This window comes from Branchiostoma belcheri, unplaced genomic scaffold (genome assembly GCF_001625305.1).
Source record: "Branchiostoma belcheri isolate BF01 breed outbred unplaced genomic scaffold, Haploidv18h27 scaffold8, whole genome shotgun sequence".
NCBI lineage: Eukaryota > Metazoa > Chordata > Leptocardii > Amphioxiformes > Branchiostomatidae > Branchiostoma > Branchiostoma belcheri.
In genome coordinates this window covers 3,598,893-3,610,620 of record NW_017804464.1, presented here as the reverse complement: position 1 = coordinate 3,610,620, position 11,728 = coordinate 3,598,893, and the positions used below count along the sequence as shown (strand labels likewise).

Here is an 11,728-nt window from a genome sequence, read left to right as displayed (position 1 = left end):
CGGGTATAGTGTTTAAATTCGGGGTATAGTGTACAAAATATGTGAAAATGAGCTTAGATTTGCCGGCTAGTTCTTTTCTCATGCCCTCTTTTATTAGCGCCACTGCGGAGGTCATGGAACTGCAGCCGAGGCACAGTACTAGGCGGGACAAGTATCCAAGCGCAAATCTACGCCGACTGAACACGCACCATAATTCAACTTTTACAGTCTCAAAACTGACGTATTCCTCTAACATTTACCACAGATTCTATCTCGATGCCATGCACAAAACAATATCTGCACCCTTCTCTAGTATTGTGCAGCACTACTTTGTGCCCGGACTACTTTTGACTACGGGGTTCGCCCATAAATACTGTGTTGTGCGGCCTTAAAAGTAATTACGGATCGCCGTGGCTATATACACACCGGGTGTGTATATAAAAGACAAATTAGATTTTATATACACACCGAAATACTAGCCTCCTTGATAGGCCCAAAACCTGGGTTTTTGTGAGTGTTTGAGGATTCAGGGGCACCAAGTTTAAACCTCAGTCTTCATTTTTGTTTTGATAACCCCAGGCCTGAAGTATCTTGAGCAAAGTTATGTAGAGATATTTGAGCAAAGTTATGTAGAGTGACATTAGACTGTGAACACTTTAAAGAAAAGACACCAACGTAACCAAAGTAACCAACAGTGTCTTTTGATAAAGCTTACGCATGTACTTAGCTTTGGCTACATTGATCACAGTATGTTTGTTCCACTAGAGTTACTCAGTATTAAAAAGGAGCTGACCTCAAACACCTGGAGTCAGTGTCTCTTTTTAGTAATAGAAAAGTTTATTGCAAATTCCTGCCAAAGGCTAATTGCAAGTGACATAAACAAAAGAACATTGAAACAGAGTAAAGAAGAACTTCAAAATCTACATGATAAAATGTAATACATCTTAGAAAACTATAGCTATTTCTAAAACTATGTCTGAAGGGTTTGACTTCTCTTTTGTAGACCACGGAAGACGTAATATTTAGTAATAGTATAGACAATTAAGCCATGCACGTGCAAGTTTAAACTGTCTCAGGGAAACTGCGAATGGCTCATTAAATCAGTTATGGTTCCTTTGATCGTCACATCCTACATGGATAACTGTGGTAATTCTAGAGCTAATACATGCGGAAGAAGCGCCGACCTCACGGTCTGGCATGCATTTATCAGACCAAGAAGACCAACCCGGGGTTCGCCCCGGTCCCTTTGGTGACTCCGGATAACACAGCCGATCGCGCGGTCTTCGCACCGGCGACAGATCATTCGAATGCCCTATCAACTTTCCGGGAGTGTATATAAAAGACAAATAGGAGTGTATATAAAAGACAAATAGATTTTATATACACTCCCGGAGTGTATATAAAAGACAAAAAGATTTTATATACACTCCCGGAGTGTATATAAAAGACAAATAGGTTTTATATACACTCCCGGAGTGTATATAAAAGACAAACAGATTTTATATACACTCCGGGAGTGTATATAAAAGACAAATAGATTTTATATACACTCCGGGAGTGTATATAGCCACGTTCCAATTTTATAGCAGGAGGACTCCTGTCCCCATGTATGTGAATGTCTTTGAGTAAGAACAAGGACATTATATATACAGAACAGACCATATACGAAAGCAGACGTTATGTATTTGCTTTGCAAATGTTACCTGTCTAGGTTTTGTTGCTTCTTTTGGACAAGGTTTGGGAAATAAGCTCATTGTTTTGGCCTGGACAAGAACATACGACACCTACATGTAGTATATAGCATGTCTTATTGCTATCAATTATTCCTTTTTTCCAGGCTGCGACTATTACTGGATGAAGGTTGTGAGTTTCTAGAGCTGTCCCCTCTGGCTGGGATGGGGATGGAGTATGGAGATATCCCAGCAGCAGGCATGGTCACTGGTCAGTCGTCCCATTCCTTATGTACTAATTTCCCCATAGACAGGATAGCAATTGTTTAGCAAGAGGAAGTAACTAGTCTATACTTCTAGTACTGCATTTTACTAATAACTGTATTGTAGTCTGTAATGTTACAGTTCTGCATATCAGCATTGTAACAGTGAGCTAACCCTTTAAATAGGAGTCATAGGACATAAAAAGATAAGCAGAACTAGGTACTCGATATCTAAAAATGGACTCTTACTGCGTTTATTCAGTTCTCTAGTTAAATGCCTGTTTGCAAGTCGTTGTGACCTTGACATCAATACAATTGGAAAAATGCTAGAACAGAAACAGGATGTTGACCAGGACCCCAGTTTCATTTCTGTAATTGATTTCATTCATGATCAGTGCCTGTTTTATATTGGGGCTTTTGTTATGTTTACTGAAGGAAAACATACTGTTTTTGCTCAGTTTGTTCCTCTTCTTCTCCAGACCAATAAGGTCAATGACCTGATCCAGGCATCTATCACCATAGTAACTAGTGTGAACAGATGGAGGGATGGAGATTGTAAAAAATTCTACTTGTTGCAGGGATTGGTGTAGTGAGCGGCGTACGCTGTCTGGTGACGGGCCACGATGCCACGGTGAAGGGCGGAACGTCCTACCCCATCCAGGTGAAGAAAGGACTGAGGGTACAGGAGATCGCTCAGGAGAACCACCTGCCATGTATCTACCTGGTGGACAGTGGAGGGGCTTTTCTACCTTTACAGGTGAGTTACCCATAGCAATCCCAGTATTACACAAAAGCAAAACAACACAGAGTAGCCTTACCAGATGAAACTCATCTTATGCCTGCACTGTGCCAATTGTGACATTCCAACCCAAATTCCTACAAGGCTCTACCATTCAACAAATATTGCTACAGATAGTCCTACTTCCCTCAGACCACGAGGGATAGGAACACACATCCTCAGGTCATAACAGAAATCACAGAGCCTGACAACTTCAAGGAAGCCATACTCTTGTACCTGAGGAAATAATAAGGGTGCAGTGCACTCCCCCCCGTGCTTCTTAGTCCAACAGAGGGGTGTTGCATACTATCATCTCAAGAACAAGAACCTACAGGTGTCTGGTTGTTCGGAACTTGTTCTGCTGAATCTATGTCTGATGGATAGGTGAGAAGGGTCTTCACGCAACAACCAGTGGGTTTTTACACACAGTATTTTTGTGACCGTTGGTCACCTTCTTTAGGGCAACAATGATAAAGAAAGTGACAGACAGTCACCAAAATATTGGATGTGAAAAACTACTGACTGTTGAATTAAAAACGTTCTCATACAATCTCTTGCCATCCTGATGAAAATTATTAATGGCAGTTCTATTAACATTTCTGTTTCCTCTGTTTGCCTTACAGTCAGACATATTCCCTGACAAGAACCACGGTGGAAGGATGTTCTACAACGAGGCCATCTTGTCGTCCCTGGGTATCCCGCAGGTGTCTGTCGTGGTGGGGTCCTGTACAGCAGGCGGTGCGTACATCCCCACCATGACTGACGAGGCTGTTATCGTCCGCAGAATGGGCACCATTTTCCTGGGAGGACCCCCGCTGGTCCAGGCTGCTCTGGGGGAAGTAGTCAGTGCAGAGGAGCTGGGAGGGGCCATGATGCATAGCAGGTTGGTTGGAAGACTTTTGTAGCTGACATCTTGTGCAACAGAATATTAAGGCTTTTCTGACAGACCCAGGGCACCAATGTAACTTGTTTAGAACGTATCCCACAGTAATTATGAAATAAAGACTAAACTTAAACTGCCAACTCTACAATGAATTGGGACTTACCCCAAAATTGTTGTGTTTGTACTTAATTGTAGTGTTGGCAGTTAAAGTTTAGTCTTTATTTCATAATTACTTGTACCAACACAGATGAACTTTCATGCTAAGCATCCCACTAATGCTTAACATTTGTAGCCTGGGTGCCATCCTCCGTAGTCAACCCTGGCTCCCTATTGTTGCTTTGTGCCATCCTCTTTATTTACGGCCGGCTCCCTATTGCCGCTGACTCCGTAATTTTCAGTCATACCAAAGAAAGTAGTACGTATTAATCTTGCAAGTCAGTCAACCCTTAATTTCTTACTCCAGTATAAGTGGCTGCACAGATCACTATGCAGAAACAGAGCTGGAAGCCTTTGAGATGGTGCGGGATATCGTGGCAGGTTTGAACCGACCAATGGCTGAGTACCTCCACAGCCATGACGGGGTACCCATGGAGGATTCACTGCGCCCGCTCTCAGAGCAGCACCACAATTATGAGCACCCCCTGTATCCAACAGAGGAACTGCAGGGACTGTTACCAGGAACAGAAAACTTTGATATTTACAAGGTGATAGATAGAGTGTATGCAGTGTCTTTGTGTTTAATTTTTTCTTTTCATACCCGGGGTCTTTCATTCTCATGATCTTCTAGTTTTGGTGGTTAGTAGAAAGTGTAGAAAGATCTTTAAAATGTGAATTGTGTAGAGTAATGTTTTGATATACAATGTACACATGTATATTGTTCCAGTATTGATAACTTCACAATCTTGATAATCTGTATACTTTCTCTTTGGTTCTTATTAGGTTATAGCTAGACTAACTGATGGAAGTAGATTCCATGAATTCAAACACAAGTATGGAACATCGCTTGTTACTGGATTTGCATTTATCCAGGGGTGAGTAGTTCTCAAAACTTACAACTTCTATCATCACCACCCTCCCACATTGTAGTTAATTGAAATTAAGAAATAAACTAGAAAAGTAACATTTGCAAAGAATGTTTACCTTCGCATATAGCTAGTCTGCTCTGTTGATTCATACTCAAACACATTCATATATATGGTGACAGGAGTCTAAAGCCCTGCTGCTATAAAATTGCAACATGATATAACCCAACACTACTTACCATGGTAGCAGCTGGCTGGTTCAGGTCATTTACCTTTTGTGTTTGAAGAAGAGGAAACTGAGCAAAAACAATATGTTTTCCTTCGGTAAATAAATCATTACAATTTATACAATAAATGTATGACAGATATCCCACTCTCTTCACAGTCATCTGGCTGGGATTGTGGCCAATAATGGACCACTTTGTGAACGAGGGGCATTAAAAGGAGCTCACTTTACCCAGTTGTGTGCCCAGAGAGCCGTACCAATGATCTTCCTGCAAAACACGTCATGTGACCAGCCAACAGCCAATAACGTAACAGAAGCTGCCTCCCTCAGTAATAGACTAAAGGCTCATGGGAAGATGGCGTCAGCTGTGGCCAGTTCTTTGGTGCCCAAAATCACTCTGATCCTTGGAAATGGTGTCGGACCAGAAACAATACCAATGGTTTGTATGATTATGATTCCCTCTCATTGCACTTCCATTCAATATCAGACAGTTTTAGAATGTTGCTTGTAACACTCAGCTTTTTTCCATTCATGAATGACAAGATTTTCTGTCTTCTTTGCAGTGTGGACGGTCATTTTCTCCAAGGTTCCTGTTTGTGTGGCCCAATGCAAAGGTGGGAGTGACAGATGTACAGGAGGCAGTACAGGCAGCTGTGAAGGTGAGTTAATGCATTTTTGAATTAATTAATGCATTTTAAATGAATTGATTGATTGATCGATTGATTGATCGATCAATCGGTTGATTGTTTGATTGATCGATTGATTGATCGATCGATCGATTGGTTGATTGATTGATTGATTGATATTTATATGTACTTACAGGCAAAGTTTGGTGATGTGGAAAGTGAGGAGAGAGAAAAATTCCAATCAAAGATGGCAGCAAGGTAAGAATCATTCTGATGACCTTCTTTAAAAATCTTATAGAATGTCTCAGAGATAGTGTAAAAGGTCTTACAGATACTGTGGAATTTCTTAGAGATACTGAGGAAAGTTTTTGGTATCTTATGGAATAGAGCTATATTCGGGAGGGTCACAGATACCTAAGTGCTGTGGTTAGCATGTTTGAAAATGGGTCTTCCCTGCTGCCTAACCCCATAACCTATACAAACTTGGTGCCAAATGGATATCTTAGCAAGCTGAAGGTTAAAGCATATTCAAATGTGTAGACATGCCTTTTATGTTGAAACAATTTTGGGTCTGGAATTTTTGCCCCCCTCCCACCCCAGGTTATCCCAGCAGACCAGTGCCTTCTACTCCAGCAGCAGAGTGTGGGATGATGGGATAGTTCTGCCTCAGGACTCAAGGAGGGTGGGTGGATGTTTTAGACATCAGATTTTATGTCAACTTTATTTCAGGACTCATTATTTAAATTACATAAAATAAGATAAAGTATTAGAAAGGTAACATTGTCAAAGCAAATTAATAATGTTTACCTTCACATATGGTCTGCTCTGTTAATTCTCACTCAAACACATTCATGTATATAGTGACAGGAGTCTAAATCCCTCCTGCTATAAAATTGCAGCATGATGTACACCACTAGTTACCATAGTGACAGACATCTGGTTCGGGTCATTGACCTTATTGGTTCGGAGAAGAAGAAGAAGAGGAAACAGAGCAAAAACAATATGTTTTCCTTTGGTAAACACAACAAGCAACACATACAAATTCAGACAATATGTCACCTTCATTTCAGACTATATAATGTAGTAGAACAGCTGAAAGTAGTTCCTGCATTATGTATTCATGTGCCACCTGTCAGATATCTTAACATCTATTTCATGTTGTTCATAAGTAGCTTACTCAATGCTTGTTTCAAAGGATTGCCTCTCAAATTGCCAATTTATTATGCATGAAGGATATGCTATATCAGGCAAATCTTCTATCCTGTAATAGTTGAATAGAGACCATCATCATCTATTTTTAATATTGGATGTTTAGAGTAATGATAGCTTAGATAGATCTTGGTGTTGAAACATATTTCATTCTTTTGAGATGAAAAGACCACAATAGCTTTGTTTCACCATAATATTGATGTGTTACAGATACTGGGACAGTGCCTGAGAATAGTCCACAGCACACTGGATACAGCAGATGCAACAGAAAGGCGCAAATTTGGGGTCTTCAGGATGTAAATAGTAAATGCTTGTGCTACATACAATACTCTGAGTGCAGCTTAAAATTTTGTGAGTTTAGGTAATTAAATTACCCTGTAGAGATGGATTAATTTAATGTTGATTTGATGTTGATTTTGAGTGGTGAAAGCATTGAAAAGATGTTATAATTGTTACATTGTTGAGAGATGTATGTATAGACTACATACTTATTGGTAGGTAGATGAAAATGGCTTATAAGTCACCAACACTGTGATATAGAAATACTGCACTAGAACAATACTATTGTCAAAGTGGAAGAAAGCGCTGCATACCTTACAGAAAGTTTATATTTTCACATTTGTTTTCCCTTTCTACCTTACTGTACATGATGCATGTGTAAAGAAGCAACCTAGAGAGAAAATGAAGCCTCCAGTGTGTTCCTGGTCACCCAAATACCTCTAACAATTCTTTTTCCACTAAGATTTTTTCTTGGTACATGTACCAGAGGCAACAGGCATGGTCATATGATCCTGTGGAAACTCATTACTCATAACATAACTGATTTACTGGTTTTATATGATTATTAGCTATCATATCATATCATATCATATCAGATGGAACTGGCTATTTGATTGCTTGACCACAGTCATCTACTATAAACTGTACTCAAATCTACCACCCATTCGACACTGATATAAAGGCTAGCTGGTGTAAGTGTTGTATATATTATTCATTATTGTTATACTGTCTATGGTAAGACAAAGACTTCCCACAAGCCCCCTGACCGATGATGAACTCATTTCATTAAAAGAAAAACTTGAAAAAACTGCTGAAGTATTTTCTCTGTAGCTACCAATGTAATGCAATATCCTCTATGCATATGGCCCTATATTCAAGGAGACCCATTTTTGAACTTGACCTTGGTCTCCTTAACGGTAACTTGCCTACCAAAAATCATGAACATCCATTTACATATACTAGTACTCGAGTTATCCTGCTAAAAAACGACAAACACAAAAGGTCCACTGCAGTAACCTCCCCCCCAAGGCCCACATTTTAACTTGACCTTGGTCTCCCCAAATTAAGGTAAACTGCCTGCCAAAAATCATGAACATCGAACCATGCCTTCAACTAGTTCAAGAGTTATGCCGCATGGTCTCCCACACTATAGCAAGGCGATTTTATAGCCTTCTGACGAAGGCAAATATGTAAACATTGGCATGGAGCCACAGGGACGTAACCTGTATTACGTGCTAGCGGCCGTTAACTTAGAGGACGTCACTATTTTAGAAACAGTCAAGGACGTTAGTAAAACGCGGCCCCAGTGATTCTCTGCCAAGGGTACAGAGTTTGGGTGGTGAGCCAAAAATCTTTTGAGAAAGGGGAAAAGACGTAACTCCTTTTGCCCATCTCTCAGCTGAATGTTTTAATCTGTGTCCCATAAAAAGTCTCTTTCTTTGAGAGAAAAGAGACAGACATTGATCAAAGGGCCGGCAAAGTCATTACCATCTGCAGGGCTGGGCTAACTGTTTTTGATCGAGGACGCTTCATTTACAACATACTACTCCCTTACTTCAGCTTTGAGATGTCAGGTTTTATAGCATACGTGTACAAGAATACGTAAACTCAGGCACTGATCAAGCTTTCAAAGGGTTTGGCAAAGTCAGTTCCATCTGTTTTGCTGGATTACAGATGGCTTCACGTAAAGATGCCTTATATACGAGGCAAACGTGGCGTACGTGCAAGTTGTGCTTCAGTGATTGCCGCCTAATGATCATATACGTACCGTGACGTCAGAGAGACAGACGTTTTAGACAGGAGGCGGACGACTACAAAACGACATCAGTGTGGTCAGGTCCCGCCTGAGCCGGCTGCACGGATTTTATAGGGGATCTGTTCAGCTGAGCTATCAACAAATTGGTCTGCACGTGGGACACAACAGGTACAAGGTGACAAGAAAAGAAGGTACGAGTTTATTTCTAGGTGTTGTGTATTTTGTAATTTACAAATTCACCAGTTGAGCGTGTTTAATTCTGTCATTGTGATAGGTGACAGGTAGCCACAGTCCGGTACGGTTCACAAGAACACTACGGAAATATGTGTGAAATGTTTCGATTTCTTGGTATGTTAGCACAGCGTGTATGAGAATCACAATAATGATGGTTTTGCGTTTCTGTGGCGTAGGTGATATTTAAAGCGCCCTCCCCACACCGAAGGCTTGGTACTAGTATTCATGCCATTTGCACAAAACAAAAACTCATTTATCAGCCGCAATCAAATCTATCTGCTTTATTGAAGAGAACTAATGAAAACCTTTTAAGCACCGCATTACCAGTAACAGTTCTTGTAAAACAAAAGGGGCAATCTGAATGCTAATTTCTTATTCGGTTTTCGCGACGGTTTTCAGTGTAAAAGTCAAACTGGTCTATAACAAAATCCAACCGATTCTGTATAATGTCCTTGATCCAATTGAAATGCCATTGCTTCCTATCTTGTATCCTGGCGAATAATGTCAAGTTGTAGTTTGCTTTTGTGATCACTAGTCTAGATAGTAGTAGTAGTTTTCCTTCTAATCATGTGGGTAAGCCAATAAGCCAGCTGCGAGGTTGTAATTTCCAACTTGATTACAAATAGATTAGTGATTTTATATGGTAAATGTACGTATCTAATCATACTACTGTATCAAACTCTGTACCACAATGTTATTACAGAATATTGAAAATGTTTTTCTGAGATTTTCTCTGCTTTGATGCGTCAAAGATAGCGTAAGCGTGACCTTCTGCCATTTAAAGAGACAGATTGTTTTGTACCATACGGAGAGGTACCGGTCATGGCTATATGAAACATATTGGAATGTCAATACAGGAAACACGCTATCGCATACTCTCCAAGCAGATCTAAAGGTGTGGATTTTGGGTTATTTTTGGCGTGTTTTTAGGCTTTTTTATCGGAGTTTCTTTTTTGCACTGGAATTTTTTAACGCTGGGTTGGGTAAAAAAAATCCCAGTGCGAAAAAACACACACCCACGATAAAAAAAAGCCCCAAAACACGCCAAAAATAAACCAAAACCTCTGCTTGGAGAGTAGCTATCGCATGCAGACACATTCAGTGCCCTGTATGGTAGTATATATTATCGGGGCATCACGTAGCACTCAGAGTACGTGAGCTCCGGGGTTTCTTAACGACGGTGAAAGGTGTCATTGACCTTGGAGTCTCGTAGCTAGTCATGTGTGGGTTCGAATTCCCGCGGGACTACTCTGGCTGTCAAGGTGACTGCGGACATGTTTGAATAGGGATGATGTATATGTGTCTACCGTGGTTGGAATTTTGCCAAAACTGAGAGTCTATTAAGGGGTAGACCAGGACGAGTCGTCGGGAGGATCGAGGTAGTCTACTGTTTTTCGAAAAATCCAGTTATCAGCAATGACTATGTTTTCTGTTCTGTACATGGTTGTTAGCCTCTATCAGGCTTCGGGAGGTGGTTGGAAAGAGCAGAAATCGACCAACTAGAGAGATAGCATGCCAAGGGAGTTTTGTCCGTGGAGAGAACAGTTCGCCGCTTGACATGCTATCTCCCTATTTGGCCAATTTCTATTCTTTCCGGCCGCTTCCCAAAGCCTGGTAGAGGCTACATGGCTGTATTATTTCGCCTACCTCCTTCCTCTGCGCGCCAACGGTATACGGCGCGCTCCCAGTACCTTAAAACATGTACATGTAACCCCCATCCCTTTTATATAGTCTTGTACATATGGAGCTGACATATGTGAGTCGCCCCGATTTGCGCGGGTCAAAATCTAAATCATCCCACAGTCATTCATAGCATCTAAACCACTGCCCCTCTAATCTCCAAGCAGATCATACGGTGGCAAGGCAGTATCCATTGGCCAGAGGAGTGTCCATTACTTCCCCCCCTCCCAAGGCCAATGGATACTGCTTTCCCACCGTATGATCTGCTTGGAGATTATGCCTCTCAGCTCTTGCCACTAGGCCGATCGAGAGAAGGATCATTAACTTTAGTTGATCACGTTGTCATTGAGTATTAATTAGTCTTAGCAACGTGCCGAGATGTCACGTTGGACAGTTTAACATCTGCCGACATCCCAAAGCGAACTCAAAGGCGCACGTTGCTCTCCCGTCTTGATTACTAGTATCCCCATTGACGTAAGAAACGTGGCACGTGTTGCGCCGAGAAGACGTCTCACGTTGCAGAAATCGATGAATTCAAGTCTGCTGCTTTATACTTGAGAACGTGTGCCGGTGCGTCAGTAGCCACGTGGGAGTATGCAGCATTACCGGTAAGCGCTTCACTTCAATGAAAATGCAGACCGGGCCCACAGACAAACTGGTGATGGTGACCTGATGTACAGTGTACACTACCCAAAGCACAAGCAGGGAGGGTACATTGTTCGCAAAGTTCTGGAACAGCCATCCTTTGGTGTGTATAATAGCAAAATGAGTGAAGAAAATTCTGCTCCTGATTTCAAATTTTAGTTTCTTTTGGGGTTTTCTTATACCATGGCCTTATTTTGCATTATGTTGTATGTTTATTTTGCATTATGTTGATAGAAAATTAGCATCATTAGACAGGGGTAGCCTTCTTAAAATGTTTCAATATGTTCACCCACTGCCAATGATCATAATATATAATTATGATGATAGCATATGTTTATTTGTCACCTTTTTTCATTCCTTCATGTTGTAAACCCACAGGAGCTAGAGTTCTGGCACCAAACCTAGGCATCTGAAGTTCTAGTACATCTAACCCTTGCAAGAGCACCTCTAACCGTCACGAGAGCACTTTTGTTTGTTT

General features: G+C 41.1%; 1 protein-coding gene across 1 annotated transcript in view; it reads left to right on the top strand.

Annotated features, from left to right (window-relative positions):
• Positions 1 to 6,966, top strand: part of LOC109486242 (probable methylcrotonoyl-CoA carboxylase beta chain, mitochondrial) — a 7,698-nt gene extending 732 nt beyond the window's left edge. The window contains exons 2-11 of the mRNA XM_019789975.1: positions 1,817 to 1,920; positions 2,491 to 2,669; positions 3,314 to 3,573; positions 4,037 to 4,277; positions 4,513 to 4,604; positions 4,981 to 5,260; positions 5,385 to 5,480; positions 5,644 to 5,705; positions 6,048 to 6,129; positions 6,867 to 6,966. Coding sequence (XP_019645534.1) covers positions 1,817 to 1,920; positions 2,491 to 2,669; positions 3,314 to 3,573; positions 4,037 to 4,277; positions 4,513 to 4,604; positions 4,981 to 5,260; positions 5,385 to 5,480; positions 5,644 to 5,705; positions 6,048 to 6,129; positions 6,867 to 6,956 — 1,486 coding nt within the window. The 3' untranslated portion in view covers positions 6,957 to 6,966. The remainder of the gene's footprint in view (positions 1 to 1,816; positions 1,921 to 2,490; positions 2,670 to 3,313; positions 3,574 to 4,036; positions 4,278 to 4,512; positions 4,605 to 4,980; positions 5,261 to 5,384; positions 5,481 to 5,643; positions 5,706 to 6,047; positions 6,130 to 6,866) is intronic.
• The last annotated feature ends 4,762 nt before the right edge of the window (positions 6,967 to 11,728 follow it).